This window comes from Pseudorasbora parva, chromosome 9, assembly GCF_024679245.1.
Source record: "Pseudorasbora parva isolate DD20220531a chromosome 9, ASM2467924v1, whole genome shotgun sequence".
Taxonomy (NCBI): Eukaryota; Metazoa; Chordata; class Actinopteri; order Cypriniformes; family Gobionidae; genus Pseudorasbora; species Pseudorasbora parva.
The window spans coordinates 15,292,075-15,306,256 of record NC_090180.1 but is presented as its reverse complement, the minus strand read 5'-3'; the positions used below and the strand labels follow the sequence as shown (position 1 = coordinate 15,306,256).

At 38.0% G+C, this 14,182-nt stretch overlaps 1 protein-coding gene across 3 annotated transcripts in view; it reads right to left on the bottom strand.

The window, feature by feature from the left end:
• The window catches only part of evi5a (ecotropic viral integration site 5a), a 30,566-nt gene extending 16,981 nt beyond the window's left edge, over positions 1–13,585 (bottom strand). The window contains exons 1-14 of one of the 3 annotated variants that reach the window (XM_067454073.1): positions 12,755–13,585; positions 12,402–12,544; positions 10,396–10,549; positions 10,082–10,309; positions 9,935–10,009; positions 9,720–9,845; positions 8,584–8,727; positions 6,705–6,794; positions 6,527–6,618; positions 6,392–6,452; positions 6,231–6,284; positions 6,031–6,150; positions 3,837–3,974; positions 3,598–3,744 (exon numbers count right to left, since the gene is read on the bottom strand). In XM_067454073.1, the coding sequence (XP_067310174.1) occupies positions 3,598–3,744; positions 3,837–3,974; positions 6,031–6,150; positions 6,231–6,284; positions 6,392–6,452; positions 6,527–6,618; positions 6,705–6,794; positions 8,584–8,727; positions 9,720–9,845; positions 9,935–10,009; positions 10,082–10,309; positions 10,396–10,549; positions 12,402–12,499 (1,527 nt within the window). In that variant the 5' untranslated portion in view covers positions 12,500–12,544; positions 12,755–13,585. The remainder of the gene's footprint in view (positions 1–3,597; positions 3,745–3,836; positions 3,975–6,030; positions 6,151–6,230; positions 6,285–6,391; positions 6,453–6,526; positions 6,619–6,704; positions 6,795–8,583; positions 8,728–9,719; positions 9,846–9,934; positions 10,010–10,081; positions 10,310–10,395; positions 10,550–12,401; positions 12,545–12,754) is intronic. The other 2 variants (XM_067454074.1, XM_067454075.1) reach the window with 2 other exon arrangements.
• Positions 13,586–14,182: the final 597 nt, after the last annotated feature.

Below are 14,182 nucleotides of genomic sequence, written 5' to 3'. Positions count from 1 at the left end.
TGTGCACCTAGAGGTGACTGCCAGCGAAAGCGTTTCTCTTTCACCCTCCCCGCCATGATCTGAGGAGGGACCTCTCCTTTCCCATGGTGGGGGTCCAGGATGCAGTGCTGCAATATGGCTGTTGCTCTCACACTCTGTGCACTTCAACGCTACCTCACATTCCTTTGCCAGGTGAATGGTAGAAGAGCAACATCTGAAACATATCCCATTTTCCTTAAGAAAAGCCTTGCGCTCTTCTAGTGACTTACTTCGAAAACCTCTACACTTTTTCAGAGGATGTGGCTTCTTGTGGATAGGGCATTGTTTGTCTATTTCTCCTCGTCTGCTGTTTGAACTGTCTGCCTGAGAAGCTGTTTGAAGCGATGCAATTCCAGTCTTGTGAGCAGAGACATAGCTTTTGCCATATACTGGTCTCTTTTCCCCTCGTTCAAGCTTTGATGGACCTGTAGCAAACCTGTGGGAACTATTCAATGGGGTTACAGTGGCTGTTGAGAGAGTGAAGCTTGGGTCATTTCTTCGGCGTGCTTCACTGCATATGAAGTCTGCAAAGTATGCAAATGGAGGAAAACATACATTGTGTTGCTCCTTGTATTGTGAGCCTTGAGCTAACCACCTCTCTTGCAGACCAATAGGCAACTTCTCAACGATAGGGTTGACACCCCTGGCGGTGTCCAAGTATGAGAGCCCTGGCAGAAAACCCTCAGATTTTGCAGACGCTAACTCTCTTAGCAGGTCTCCCAACTCTCTGAGCTTTACAGGGTCCTTATGACTGATTTTAGGAAAGTTCTCTATCCTCTCAAAGAGAGCTCTTTCAATAACCTCAGGGGAGCCGTAGCACTCCTCTAGGCGATCCCAAGCCATTCTTAAACCTATATCAGGTCTGGCAACATGCACAGAACGTATCCGTATGATGTGCTCTGAAGACTGATTTCCCAACCATTTTGTTAAGAGGTCAAGCTCCTCACCTGCACTTAAGTTCAGTCCTACAATAGCGTTGCAGAATGAAGACTTCCATGCCCAGTAATTTTCTGGACGATCATTAAATTTGATCAGGCCAGAATTCACAAGCTCTCGACGTACCAAGTACCTTGCAATATCGCTCATACCTGCCCTGTCGTCCACATACCCTTTATGTGGCTGTACTGAGGCTCTACTGACAGAGCAAGGGTGAGGATGAGTAGAGAGGAGGTGATCAAAGGAGTAGTTATGAATTGCTGGTGTTGGCCTTTCGGGCTGCTGCGCTTTATGGCTGTCATCCCTTGTGGTGAGTTGATGAACCACAGACGTTGCTTTTTCTGGCTGTTGTGCTGCAGCCTTGATTGCACCCTCATTCTTGGGTACGAAGTGAGAAGCACTGCTGGGACCAGGGAAATTATCCTTTCTATCTGATTGGACATCGGGTTTGATTAACGGCAACCGTGATGGCGTGTATGGTTCAAGTACTGGGGGGTTTTCCTCATTAAGACGTAATTGGGAGTGATGTTCGACATATTCACGGGTGCGCTGAATGGCGACTTGAACTGAATCGTGGAGACTCTTACTGCCCTGTGAACTTTCGTTCTCTACTGCTGCCTCAAGAACTTCAGCTTCAGCCAAGGCTACTGCAATCTCCCTCTCATGCTCCAAAGCTGATAACTCGGCGGCTATACATGCCTCCTTGACCTTCAAATCAGCTGCTAGATGTGCCTCTTTTATCTTCAGTTCAGCTTCTCTCTGAACGAACGTGGCGCGTGCACGGGCAGCTTCAACTTTAGCACGGGCCTTAGCAGCGGCCCTGCTAGCTGAGGATACTTTAGATGTGCTTGATGAGATGGAACGTTGTGATCTTGCTTCATGTGCTGTCTCTTGCTCTTTAGCACCACCGTCAGTGATGGACGCTTTTCCCAATCCTGCTTCACTGGTTTGCGACATTATGGTTAACGATCCTCCAAGATGTATTAGAAGGGATATATAAAGAAGCCTTAGTATGCTTGAGATAATGTACTGGCTCAGTTCCTTATCTTCTCGTTGTTGTTTTGCCCGCTGTGAAGTCGCTTTTTTACTATTCTGTCCTCAGTGTGTGTGACTGTACACAAATCGACAGATAGCTAACAGGCTTCAAGAGAAAGTCAGAGGCTGAAGTAAAGTTCAATGCTCTTTACTGTTGTCGTAATTCTCATGAAGGAATCTTTGTAAAACTGAAATGATACAAAAAGATAGTACAATCACTGAATGCTATGAAAACACGTCATAAATTAACAGACATAAAATAATATACCTTTAAGCTACAAAGTTGTAACATATAACATTCAGCTGGTATGCTTATAGCTGTGAATAACATCTAAATATTACGTGCAGCACAATAGCTAAACTATCAATATATGAAATGCTATACAGTAGCAGTTTTCACATGTTAACAAATAAATATTCAAGTAACATCACAAAAAGTCTTACATGACGCATGTGAATCAATGTAATTAACTATAAATTCAAATATAACTTACAAGCGATGCTTTCCAAAGGCACAAACAGGATATGAGACAGGATAAGGTGACTAGAGCTGCAAGCTGACCGCATGGAATATAACTACTAATCGGTTTCCTGATATGACTGCACCATGTGATAAAATCAACCAATGAAAGCAATGTAAGAATTATATATGAACACAATGAATTACTCCAAGATGCCCACTAGGGGGAGAAAGTAACAAACTAAACGCAAAATATTCCTACAGAACATGACAGTGAATGACAAAATAACCTTATAAAATCCATACACTACACGGTTTGAGGGCACAGGGTGTAGCCTATAGAGTGTATAATTGCAGGTCATTGCGCGTCATTTGGGACTAGACATCTTTTCTGAATAGGCTTATTAGGCTGATAAACCCTCAGAGTAGCGCGTGCCATTGCACTCGTGCCATAGCTGCCTATATTTATAATGTCGTATTAGTATAATTATTACACGCTATTACAGCGTGTAGAATACAATAATTGTATTATACTCTCTGTAATAGGCCTAGATTAACTTAAATCGATCTGTGTCCCTTTTTGGGGATATTGCAGTAGGCTACGCCTATTTATAATAAATTATTTTATTTTATTTTATAAATGATGGATTAACATTTTAGTTTTTTTTTTAAATTAATGTGCCTAAAATCTTTAATCAAAATCACTTCCCCGTAGTTCCTCCCCCACACCCCCACACACGCACACGCACACACACACACTTCCGCTCACTCTTGCTGGCTGTGACATCTCATCTCTTCTCTGTGACGTGTTTACTGGCGCGAGGGCGGGACAACCTGTCACTCACATGACATCACAGCTATAGCAAACAACATCCAATCAATTCTAGATGTATAAAATCAAGTTCCACCCTACTTTTTTTTTTTTTTTTCCAAGAACAAAGCCATTTCCCTCAGAAACATATGTCAAAAGAGCATGGAAAACCCTCCGCCTGCTTCTGATTTATACTGACTTTATATCAAAGTGTAATATTTGACTTGACGCCAGTTCCAGGAGTAAGCGACTTGAACTGTTTGCATTGCTTTTTTGTTCCTCATATCGCAGTGCATCAAGAGAAAAGCAGCAGATATGATCAGCTGAGGGTTTTAACCTCTGTCTGCAGCTGAAGCAGTCTGTGGCGGCTCTCTTTAAGCGCGGCCTGAGCGAGCGCTTCCTTCAGTCTTGTGCTCAACAGCTCCGCCTGCAGGTCATTCTGTCCACTGACCTTCTGCTGACCTCCACAATACACCTGCTGCCTCTGAGACACAGTGACATTTTGATGAACCTTGCTTATGGTATACTGAACACTGAATATCAGATTTTTTCCCCCAATCCCTATCCAAAAGTTACCTGCAATTTCTTTTCCAGGTCTTTAATGTGCTGTTTCAGCTCTTTGAGCCCTGTAAGTGCCTCTGCTTCCCGCAGTCTACAGCTGATCAGTTCCGTCTGCAGATACATCACACTGTCCTCATCAGGCGTAGTGCTGCTCTACAACACACACATACACACGCACGTTGTGTTTTCATGTTTTATGGGGACTTTACATAGACATAATGAATTGTATACTACAAACTGTATATTCTATCAACTAACTCTACCCCTAAACCTACCTAAACTTTCAGAATTTTTACATTTTCAAAAAACATAATTTAGTATGATTTATAAGCTGTTTTCCTCATGGGACATTAAAAGTCCCCACGCGGATAAGGATTTCGGATATCTTTGTGGGGAAATTTTGTTCTCAAAACATAGGCCGGGTTTACATATATGATTACTGAAGCAACCCCAAAGCTGTCTGAACTGATCAAAAAAATTATATACCTGTTAATAAAGTGCTGCAGGGATGCATTTTTGCAGGCCCAAACCCAGAAACAAACATTTCTGTCAGGACCACTATCGTCACAGATGATTGACAATTAGCATATAGTTTGGCGGTATATGGTTCTGTTCTGGGCAAGAACTCCCTGCGCATGCATTTAGCCTAACATGGATAAGAGTAGGGAGAGCAGCAATAACCCCCTTAGAGTAAACAGAACAGAATGAACATAATGTATTGCTGATATCATTAATGTCAATATTTAAACATAATTTGGGAATTTAGTCGGATTCATGGGGAATCAGAATGCCAAATCCTGACTGAAGAGAGGAGGAGCTGGGGATGGAGTAGGGTAATTAACCCCCGGAGAAACGCGATAGCTGCTGATAATACTGAAGGAGCTTGTATGCTGTGATAGACATTGTAGTCCTATAGGTAGACATGTTCAGCTGACAGTCCTCTGATGCAAGCTTGTCTAACGTGATTTGCCAGAACTAACGCTACGTGTGATTTTAGGACTACTTTTTCAGTTTTGAGTTTTTTGCGATTTGAGATAAGGGGCCCTATACACCCAGGGCAATGTGACGCCATTGCTTGTGCTTTGTGATAGTTTCAGCCCGACGCAGAAATCATTTTCATATCCAGCGCCACGTTGTTTAAATAGCAATTGCACTCGCGCCCATGGTCTTAAAATTAGTTGTGTTCCAGCGCATAGTTGGCATGTTGCTATTGGGAAGCAAGTGAAAACGACACTTAAAACACTTAAAACCTGGTCTAAAGTCAATAGCGCAGTGTTATTATTATTACACACACAGGGACGTGCAGCAGCACGCAAACATGGCATGTTGGTTCTGTTCATTCTCTCTGGAGAAGCGTTCAGTTAGCCAAGAAATCTAGATGCAGCCTAGCGGCAGCAAATCTTATCTGCCGCGAGTGTCGTCTAGCAACTCTAAATACACTTCTTAGCTGTAAACACCAAACTCTGGTCAGGCCAACCACATCGTATACAGAGTCGGTGGGCGGGGCTTAACATTGTGACGGCTGAGTTGCGCTTGTGTGCTTCTAGTAAACACAGAAACTGGCGAACAGCAGTCTTTCTAATCAGCTTTCACCGCGACTCTGGAAGACTTTTCTCTGAGAAAAGAACAATGAACGGCACTGAAGTCATTCTTAAGAAGGCAAAATGTGTTCTGAGTTTTGCCAACCGGATACGGCGAAAGTTTAATCTTTCAACTAGCTCTGCTTTACCTTCATTGCTCTGGTTGGTTGTAGCGCGATCCAATAGCGCGCACGCAGTGCAGAGGGAGTTTAAAAGACAACCGTTTATCCCGCCCCTCGGATTGAGCTGTCAATGGTGAGTTTCCAGACCAAACATCTTGATGTGGGTCTGGGTTGTCAGGCTAGCGTTCAGTCTTTCCACTCATAAATCCCGCCATGTAAATAGCGAATATGACCATATTGCAAGTTGACTCATTAAGAGACTATAGGTATAAGCCTTCAGGACCATGCACTCAGATAATTAAAATAGGGCCCAAAATGTGTGGTGAACATAAGCTCTGGATATTTTAGTTTTTGTTCTGAAAAAGGCGGTGTCTAACAAGTGGCTAAATGGCTTAATGGCTACAAAATGATTTCATCTCTGCAGCACTCTGTAACTGTGCGTAATGCTTCATGTTAATTAATAGAAAACGGATTTGCATAAAAGTAAACATTTTACTTGAATTGGACCTCTTTTATCTGCAAGATGTTTGCCTGCATCTCCTTTAAAGCGTTTTGTGACCTGGCTGCGTTTAGCAGAGATTTCTCCAGCTCTTTCTTCATCTGCGACACCAGTTTCTCAGAGCACCTCTGGAAGAACCCGAACGTATCGTTAGAAAAAAAAAATGCATTTACTTAATGTTAACGTAAAGGCACTGCAATAGACTCACCTTCTCCAGAATGTCAAGTCTCTGCTTTAAATGTTTGTTCTCTGAGGAAAGTCCCTTGACAAAAGGCATGAAAATGGCTTGAGCATCGATTCATAACACAAAGACTGAATTTTTTGTACTGTTGATTAATATTATGTGAAGGGAAACAGACAAGCACTGACATTTAGTTCCTCTTGCTCCTCCAGCTCTTTAGTCTTGATGGATGCATACTCGTTTCTCAGTCTAAAACGAGTGAAATACACCAGATTATAGGCTAAGAACAAGGAAAATGAGAAAAAAACAAAGGAAGAGCTTACTGTTTCATTCTGCTGGGATTGTATTTTATTTGATATGCTGCTTCAATCATCTCATCAGGATCTGATTCCCATGATTCAAGATTCTGCAAGCACTGAAAACAACACAATTGCTCTGAACACCAAGAAATTCAAAAAGGCAGTATTTCAGAGCAGTGTTTCTTTTGGAGTGCTCCATTACGTTCATCATTCCCTCTATATCAAGCTTGATGAGTTCTGTCTGCTTCATGTTAAGCACAGCCAAACCGACCCGGAAGACAATCTCCAAACCCTAAAGACACATGGTATATAAAATCACTGATATTGTCCATTTAATTGCATATTTTATTGTTAACTAAAAATAAAAATCAAGCTGAAATAAAAATAAATTAAAGGTGCCCTAGAATGAATGTTATTAATGATTCACTCTAATGTTGTTCCACAGCCGTAAGACCTCCGTTCAACTTCAGAACACAGTTTAAGATATTTTATATTTAGTCTGAGAGCGTATCCAAGTGTAGCACACTATACTGTCCATGTCCAGAAAGGGAATACAAACATCATCAAAGTATTCAAGGAGGTGGTGAATCAGCTTATTGATTCATGATTCGGATCGCGTGCCAAACTGCTGAAATCACGTTACACTGGCGATCCGAATCATGAATCGATTCACTGAATCATAACCGTTTGAATCTTTTTTTGAGGATTCAACACAAACAAGGAAGAGAAGACAATGCTGTTATTTTTGTTGTTTTTGGACCAAAATGTATTATTGATGCTTCAAGAGATGCTAATTAACTAACTGATGTCACATATGGACTATTTGATGATGTTTTTATTACCTTTCAGGACATGGACATTATACTTGGATACGCTCTCGGTCTAAATATAAAATATCATAAACTGTGTTCCGAAGATGAACGGAAGTCTTACGGGTGTGGAACGACATTGAGTGAGTCATTTATGACATCAATTTCATCTTTGGGTAAACTAACCCTTTAACATTGCCATAGTAAAATAAAAAGAGTTCAGTGCATGGACATCACATACAGTGAGTCTTAAACACCATTGCCTCCTCCTTCATATGTAAATCTTGTTTCTAAAAAAACACCATGGAAAAACAAGCTATTTTCAACATAACGCCACCTGTGATGTAATCGCTGGGGATCAATAATATGTACGCCCCCAACATTTGCATGTCAGCAAATGTTCATTGTCAGGCGAAACTGCGCACCCGTCGGGAGTTCAGCAGATAAACAAGCGTCATGCGAAGATAGCGAAAACGGCAGATCATTGAAATAAATGTTATGATCCAGGCAGTGCAGGGGATGTGAGGACTTTTCATACCCTTCCCACAGATAAAAAATGTCAACAGTCATGTTTGATGTTTATTTATAATCGGATACTGCAACAATTTAATTCAAAGTTTTTTGTTTGCTTGGCCCATTTCACCACAGAGAGTATCAGAACATGATACTGACTATTGTGGCTTCTACATTACTTTGTTTGGCTAAATAAATCAACTTTTAAATCAGTACTCTACTGTCAAACTGTAACGTTACTGCAAACAACATATTTACGCGCTACCCAGTTCAGTTCATGACTCAAAGTTAAGAAGCTATCATTGTAAAATCATTGCAATGACGGATGGTATAATGTTAAATGTGTTAGCTGTCATTGAGCAGCAGTGGAGTAAAACAGCCAATCAGAGCACAACTCTGCATTAATATTAATGACTCTTCCAAATAAGGCAAAAACAGAGCATTACCAACCTGTAAAACTATATCTGGACAATTTTTGACCTTAAATAAGCCACATACCATCTATTTAAATATCAGAGAACAATTTAAAATATTGTTTTAAATCATTCTAGGGCACCTTTAAAGTTAAATATAAAAATAGTAAAAATGACAAAACCGCATAACAAAATTACTAACATTTAAACTAAAATTTAAAACTGAAAAATAAAAGCTAAAAAAAAATTCGGAATGTTAATACTAGTATATAAATGATAATATAATAAAATACGTATCTATAGCTCATTTTAAATTCTTCACATCACATTCTTCAAATCAATTCACCTCACACATGAAGATATCAAAAGTCCTCAAGGCTGCTGTGACAGGCAGAGATGAGAGGAGGATGTTGAGAAACCAGGATGAGGAGAACATGGAGGTGTGAAAACCCTGAGCCTGGAAGTGGGAATGAAGCTCAGGAAGCTGCTCCTATCAGAGAGAGCAAGATATCTTCAGACAACAGATGACCACTATCTGTATAGGAGAGAGTGGGGTAAGATATGTCACACCCTTTTTCAAAAAAAAAAAAAGTTTTTTCAAAAAAACAGTTGAGTTTTTGTCATGTGTCCATGTATTGGTATACACACCTTTATGATAAAACCCCTGTTATTTTCATTTAGTGAAGTAAATATTTTCTCCATGGCAGGTAAAATTAGTTTCATGTCCAAGGATGTTTTTTTCATAATACACTAAACTTCAACAATTTGTGGTCAGTAATTTTTTTTTTTTTATTCATTTATGACATTTATAATGTTAAAACAAATGCCGTTCTTTTCAGCTTTCTATTCAATCCTGAAAAAAATGTATCACGGTTTCCACAAAAATATTAAGCAGCGATACTGATAATAATAATAAATGTTTCTTGAGCATTAAATCATATCAGAATGATTTCTGAAGGATCATGTGACGCTGAAAACTGCAGTAATGATGCTGAAAATTCAGTTTTGAATCACAGGAATAAATTACATTTATTACATTACATTAAAATATATTCTAATAGAAATCAGTTATTTTAAATTGTAATATTATTTCACAGTATTACTGTTTGCTGTATTTTTTAAATAAATAAACAGGTCAGTATAAGAGACTTAATGACCCCTAAAAAATGACCCCAAACTTTTAATTATGCATATTTTGGTGAATTTGGAATATATAAAACAATGTGAATTAATTATTTTATATTTTTCTCATTTGAAACCTAAGATTTAACTAATTCTCATTGCTTAGAGGACAGCATTGGTAAAAAGTGACACATCATTTACATTCTTGTCATATGTGCAATTCTCAGAAATCTGAAATTCATCAGGAAACGGAAAGATACTTCAGCAGTTTATTAGCTTACTCAGCTCAACGTTTTTGGAAGGGACGTTTTTATGAATAATTAATGCGCCTTTTAACAGAGCAGAATTATACTTGTTTACCTGAATCATAGAGTCAAACTGGTAAATGCAGCAGCCAAGCTCAACCATACTGGATCTATAAAGCTCCCTCAGTCTGAAGTCCTTCATCAGCCTCACAAACACGCAGAAGGCCTCCTCCTCGGCCATCTAAAGGATTATCATCTCAGTTCATAGACTAGTAACTTCGCTTACTTAAATGTAACTATAATTTGTATTTTAAAAAATCATTTCATTACCTGTGTGAGCAACAGGCCTACAATAAACACACTTCCCTGGCAGTAGCCAATCTCTCGGTCTAAAACTGAGTAAGCCTGTAATAAAAGCCACATTGTGTTATATACTACTAAAATGCATAAGTGGGCCTATAATCAGATTAATCTAACCTTTAGCACATTAAGCAGTGGCTCCTGGCAGGTGGCGTCCCGGTGCTTCTGAAAGAGCTGGTGTTGTGGGAGGACACGTGACAGGTCTCTCTGTATCAGTGTCTCAGATGGACAGGAGCTCTTCAGCAGGTCTGAGTAGCGCTGCCGCACAGCCACATTCTGAGCGTCACACAGCAGCTGCCACACCATGGGCCGCAGGTGAGCGGGGACACCCCTCCTGATCAGCAACTGATGTGGACAGACAAATGACATACTGTTCACTGATTATTCTATAAAATCATGACTTGAAACTGATAGAGCAATCGGTCGGTTACCTTGATCTGTCCAACTTTTCTCTTGCTCCACTCGTCCCATTCTTTAATGACATGACCCCATATGTCATTGTCAAAAAAGAAAGTTTGAGGTGAGGTGGGACTTCGCTGGACCCCGTTTACAGAGCAGAGCGACTTACTGTCAATCTCGAGCAGCCTGATGAGAAAAACTTTTGTTTAGATAAGATGATGTGTATTCATCAAATAGAACTGAGTGATTAATTAGTACACTGTAAAAATATTGTTGGTTTAACTTAAAGGAACTGTATGTAAGAAATGTATTTCAATTCATCATAAAATGGCCCTGATATGTAGACATTAAGAAATCATGTTAATTTCAAATACTTATATAGTAGTCCGGCCAGAATATTGTCATTTGAAAGTTGTTTTTGCAGCCCTCAACTAATGTTGATGTTGTCATGTTGTGTTTTGGCCTGAAGCTCCGCCCTTCACCTATCAACCAATCATGAAGTCAGTAGTGTTCCTGCATCCGAGTTGCCAGATCTGCTCTCGTTACCACAGCTGCAACTACAGCTTTAGTCATTTGAAAGTGATTGTAGTACCAGTTTTGGCCACAATCATACAGTTCCTTTTAAAAAAGTAAGTAACCTGGTTGCCTTTTAAAGCTACACTGTGTGATATTTTCCCCCATCTAGCGGAGTAAAGGTATATGACCATATATTAGTTTCTGTTCCTCAATTCCGATTTCGTTTTAAATCCTATGGTGGCCGATTTAGTCCAAGATTAACATGGCTTCCAGTTCGACCTTGTCCATGAGTGCCATCGAGTGTTAAAACGTGAAAGGCGAAGCTTGAATTTACGGGTATGTCCCTTTTTGGCTAATGTACTTTCAAGATGGAGGGGCAACATGGCGACCGGCATTCGAACCCCTCACCTGTATGTATTTTCTTTTTTGAATGGCATATTATAAACTTACGAGAATACTTTATTACTTGAAAGACGTAAATATACATTAATGAGCACATATAAAATGAACAAAACATGAACCTCAAAATATTATTGTATCTGAACCACATAAAAAAATGATAAATCATGAAAATAGCACAATTTGGCATGTTTCACTGCATCATCACAAATAAAAGACACACACACAATTACCCAATATGCTATCTTTTAATAATATTTGAATAAAGGTTGTCAATTCTTAAAAATGTTAATTGTATTAACTCAATTTTTTAATTTTTTTAATTAAACTAAAAAATAAGGAAACTAGGTAACTTTAAAAAAAAAAAATGTTTTGACAATGACAATCCTTTACTAGCCTGGCTAATCCTTTACATAATAAAGGCTTTATAATTCTTTACAAATATACAAAGTGAGCATTTAAGCTATGTAAAATCATATTTTAAAATGTAGATCAAAAATAAAATGTAATAATATTAAATAAAATTTGTAATAATAATTAAATAAATGTGTATAATAAACAGTAGTCTATTTAAAATACATCAATTTTTTTCAGTTTGATGCTGAATGTGAATAAAAATACATTAAACAAAGAAATAAATAAATAGCATTCTTTTGCTAAGTAATATTTTGAGATGTGTGATAAACAAAGGTATTGTGTATATTTATATATATATTACACTTTTGATAAGTAAACTGTTTAGATGAATGATAAACATGAATATATTATATATACCATTTTTTTTAGAGTTGAAAGTGAATAAAATGAATTAAAATACATAAACAAACAAATTAATAAATAGCATATTTGGTAAATATTGAGATAAACATGAATATATTATAGTTTGATGCTGAATTTCCACCAAAACACAGATATATTATGATTATGATATAATAAATATTATAATATAATTCATAAAAATATAATACAATAATGGCATAATAACATAAAAATAAATGGTGTTCTTTAAACTTAAACCTAAGGTATGTGGAAAAAGAGCAGTCTCAGTCTCTCTAATGTAATGTGTAACTTTCTAATTTAGGTTGTTTAGGATTAAGCAATGGGAAGGGTGTTAAGAATTAACCTGTTCTGTTCCTCAAGTTTAGCCAGTAACTTCATCTCATCCGCACTGAGACCAGACCCTGGTGAGGGACACGGAGATGGTGCGGTCAAAGAGTCCATCTGTGACACTCAGAGCGAAGCAGGGGCTCTAACTGAGTAAGTGAACTAAAATAAATAAATAAAAACATTTAAAATTATCAAAATCACACAATGCAAAAATGCAATTATGGAAATATTATGTGTGTGTATCCATGCAGTTGATGGAATATAATCATATCAGCGCATTGCTTTTTTTTTTACATGACATCACGGCATTTAGGCTAGGCCTACGTCAGGATCACTGGCATCGTAACTGTGAAAACTGGGATTTCTTACCAGTGTGTGAGATTCCTGTAATTTGCGGGTGCAAATGTCTCCACAAAATCTTTCCTCTGGTTTCTGTCAAACTTATTCCAGTGACACTGGCCGTCACACCTGTTTCTTCCATACCGCAGAGGGGGAAAAACACAGCAAGATAATCACATGCAGCTTTATAGCAGAGCCGCGCAGACTGATCAAAGTTCCTCAAAATAACAGCTCTAACTGTGACTCAGGACTGACCTGACACTGAACAACACTTCCTCTTCCAACTTCTCATACTTTTTAGCAGAAGAGTATGAGCCTCATAACGTTCACCTGGGGACTTCACCCGGTAGACTGCAAAGAGAAGCAAATGCATTAATATCGTCCTGTGCTGTGAACTTTGACAGTGAAACTTATGCAGCATAAGCATAAATCATTTACTGAAACAAAAAGGACGATTTTTGGGGCTCTGTCAACACTAGTTGATACACATCTATGTTTTTAGCCCCACCCTATTTTAAGGAAGTCAATAAAGTGGCATAGTTATGGTTTTTGTGTCACCCTAATCTTTTTTTCACACCACTGTTATTCACACACTCTTGTTTAGCATTAGCATTTGTGATCATGCTAAACAGAGATCAACTAATGCATGTTTTCAAGAGTTATTGTGTATTTCTGTTTGTATTTAGCCCCTCATGAGTATTTATTATTTGTGTGTACTGTGATATTGTCAATTATATTGATGATGTTAATTGAAAATTTGCAACTCATGAATAACTATAGGCTAAGTATGCTTGCCAATGGTTTTCTGTACATTTCAAAGACATGACATGCAACTGGATGTAATGTTTTTAATACCTTAATTGCACGTTAATATATACAATTCATATATTATATTAATTATATTAATCTAGCCTATTTGTGTTTTTATTCGCATAATCTAACATGATTTCTATCAGTTGTATTTTAAATTGCATGAACATTCATGCTTATCTCAAAATATTATTATTATGCTACTTACATTATGAATATATTTAAGAAGTATTTGCATGTATATACTGTATATGTATGTATTATATATACAGGTCCTTCTAAAAAAAATTAGCATATTGTGATAAAGTTCATTATTTTCCATAATGTAATGATACAAAATAAACTTTCATATATTTGAGATTCATTGCACACCAACTGAAATATTTCAGGTTTTTTATTGTTTTAATACTGATGATTTTGGCATACAGCTCATGAAAACCAAAAATTCCTATCTCAAAAAATTAGCATATCATGAAAAGGTTCTCTAAACGAGCTATTAACCTAATCATCTGAATCAACTAATTAACTCTAAACACCTACAAAAGATTCCTGAGGCTTTTAAAAACTCCCAGCCTGGTTCATTACTCAAAACCGCAATCATGGGTAAGACTGCCGACCCGACCCTGTCCAGAAGGCCATCATTGACAC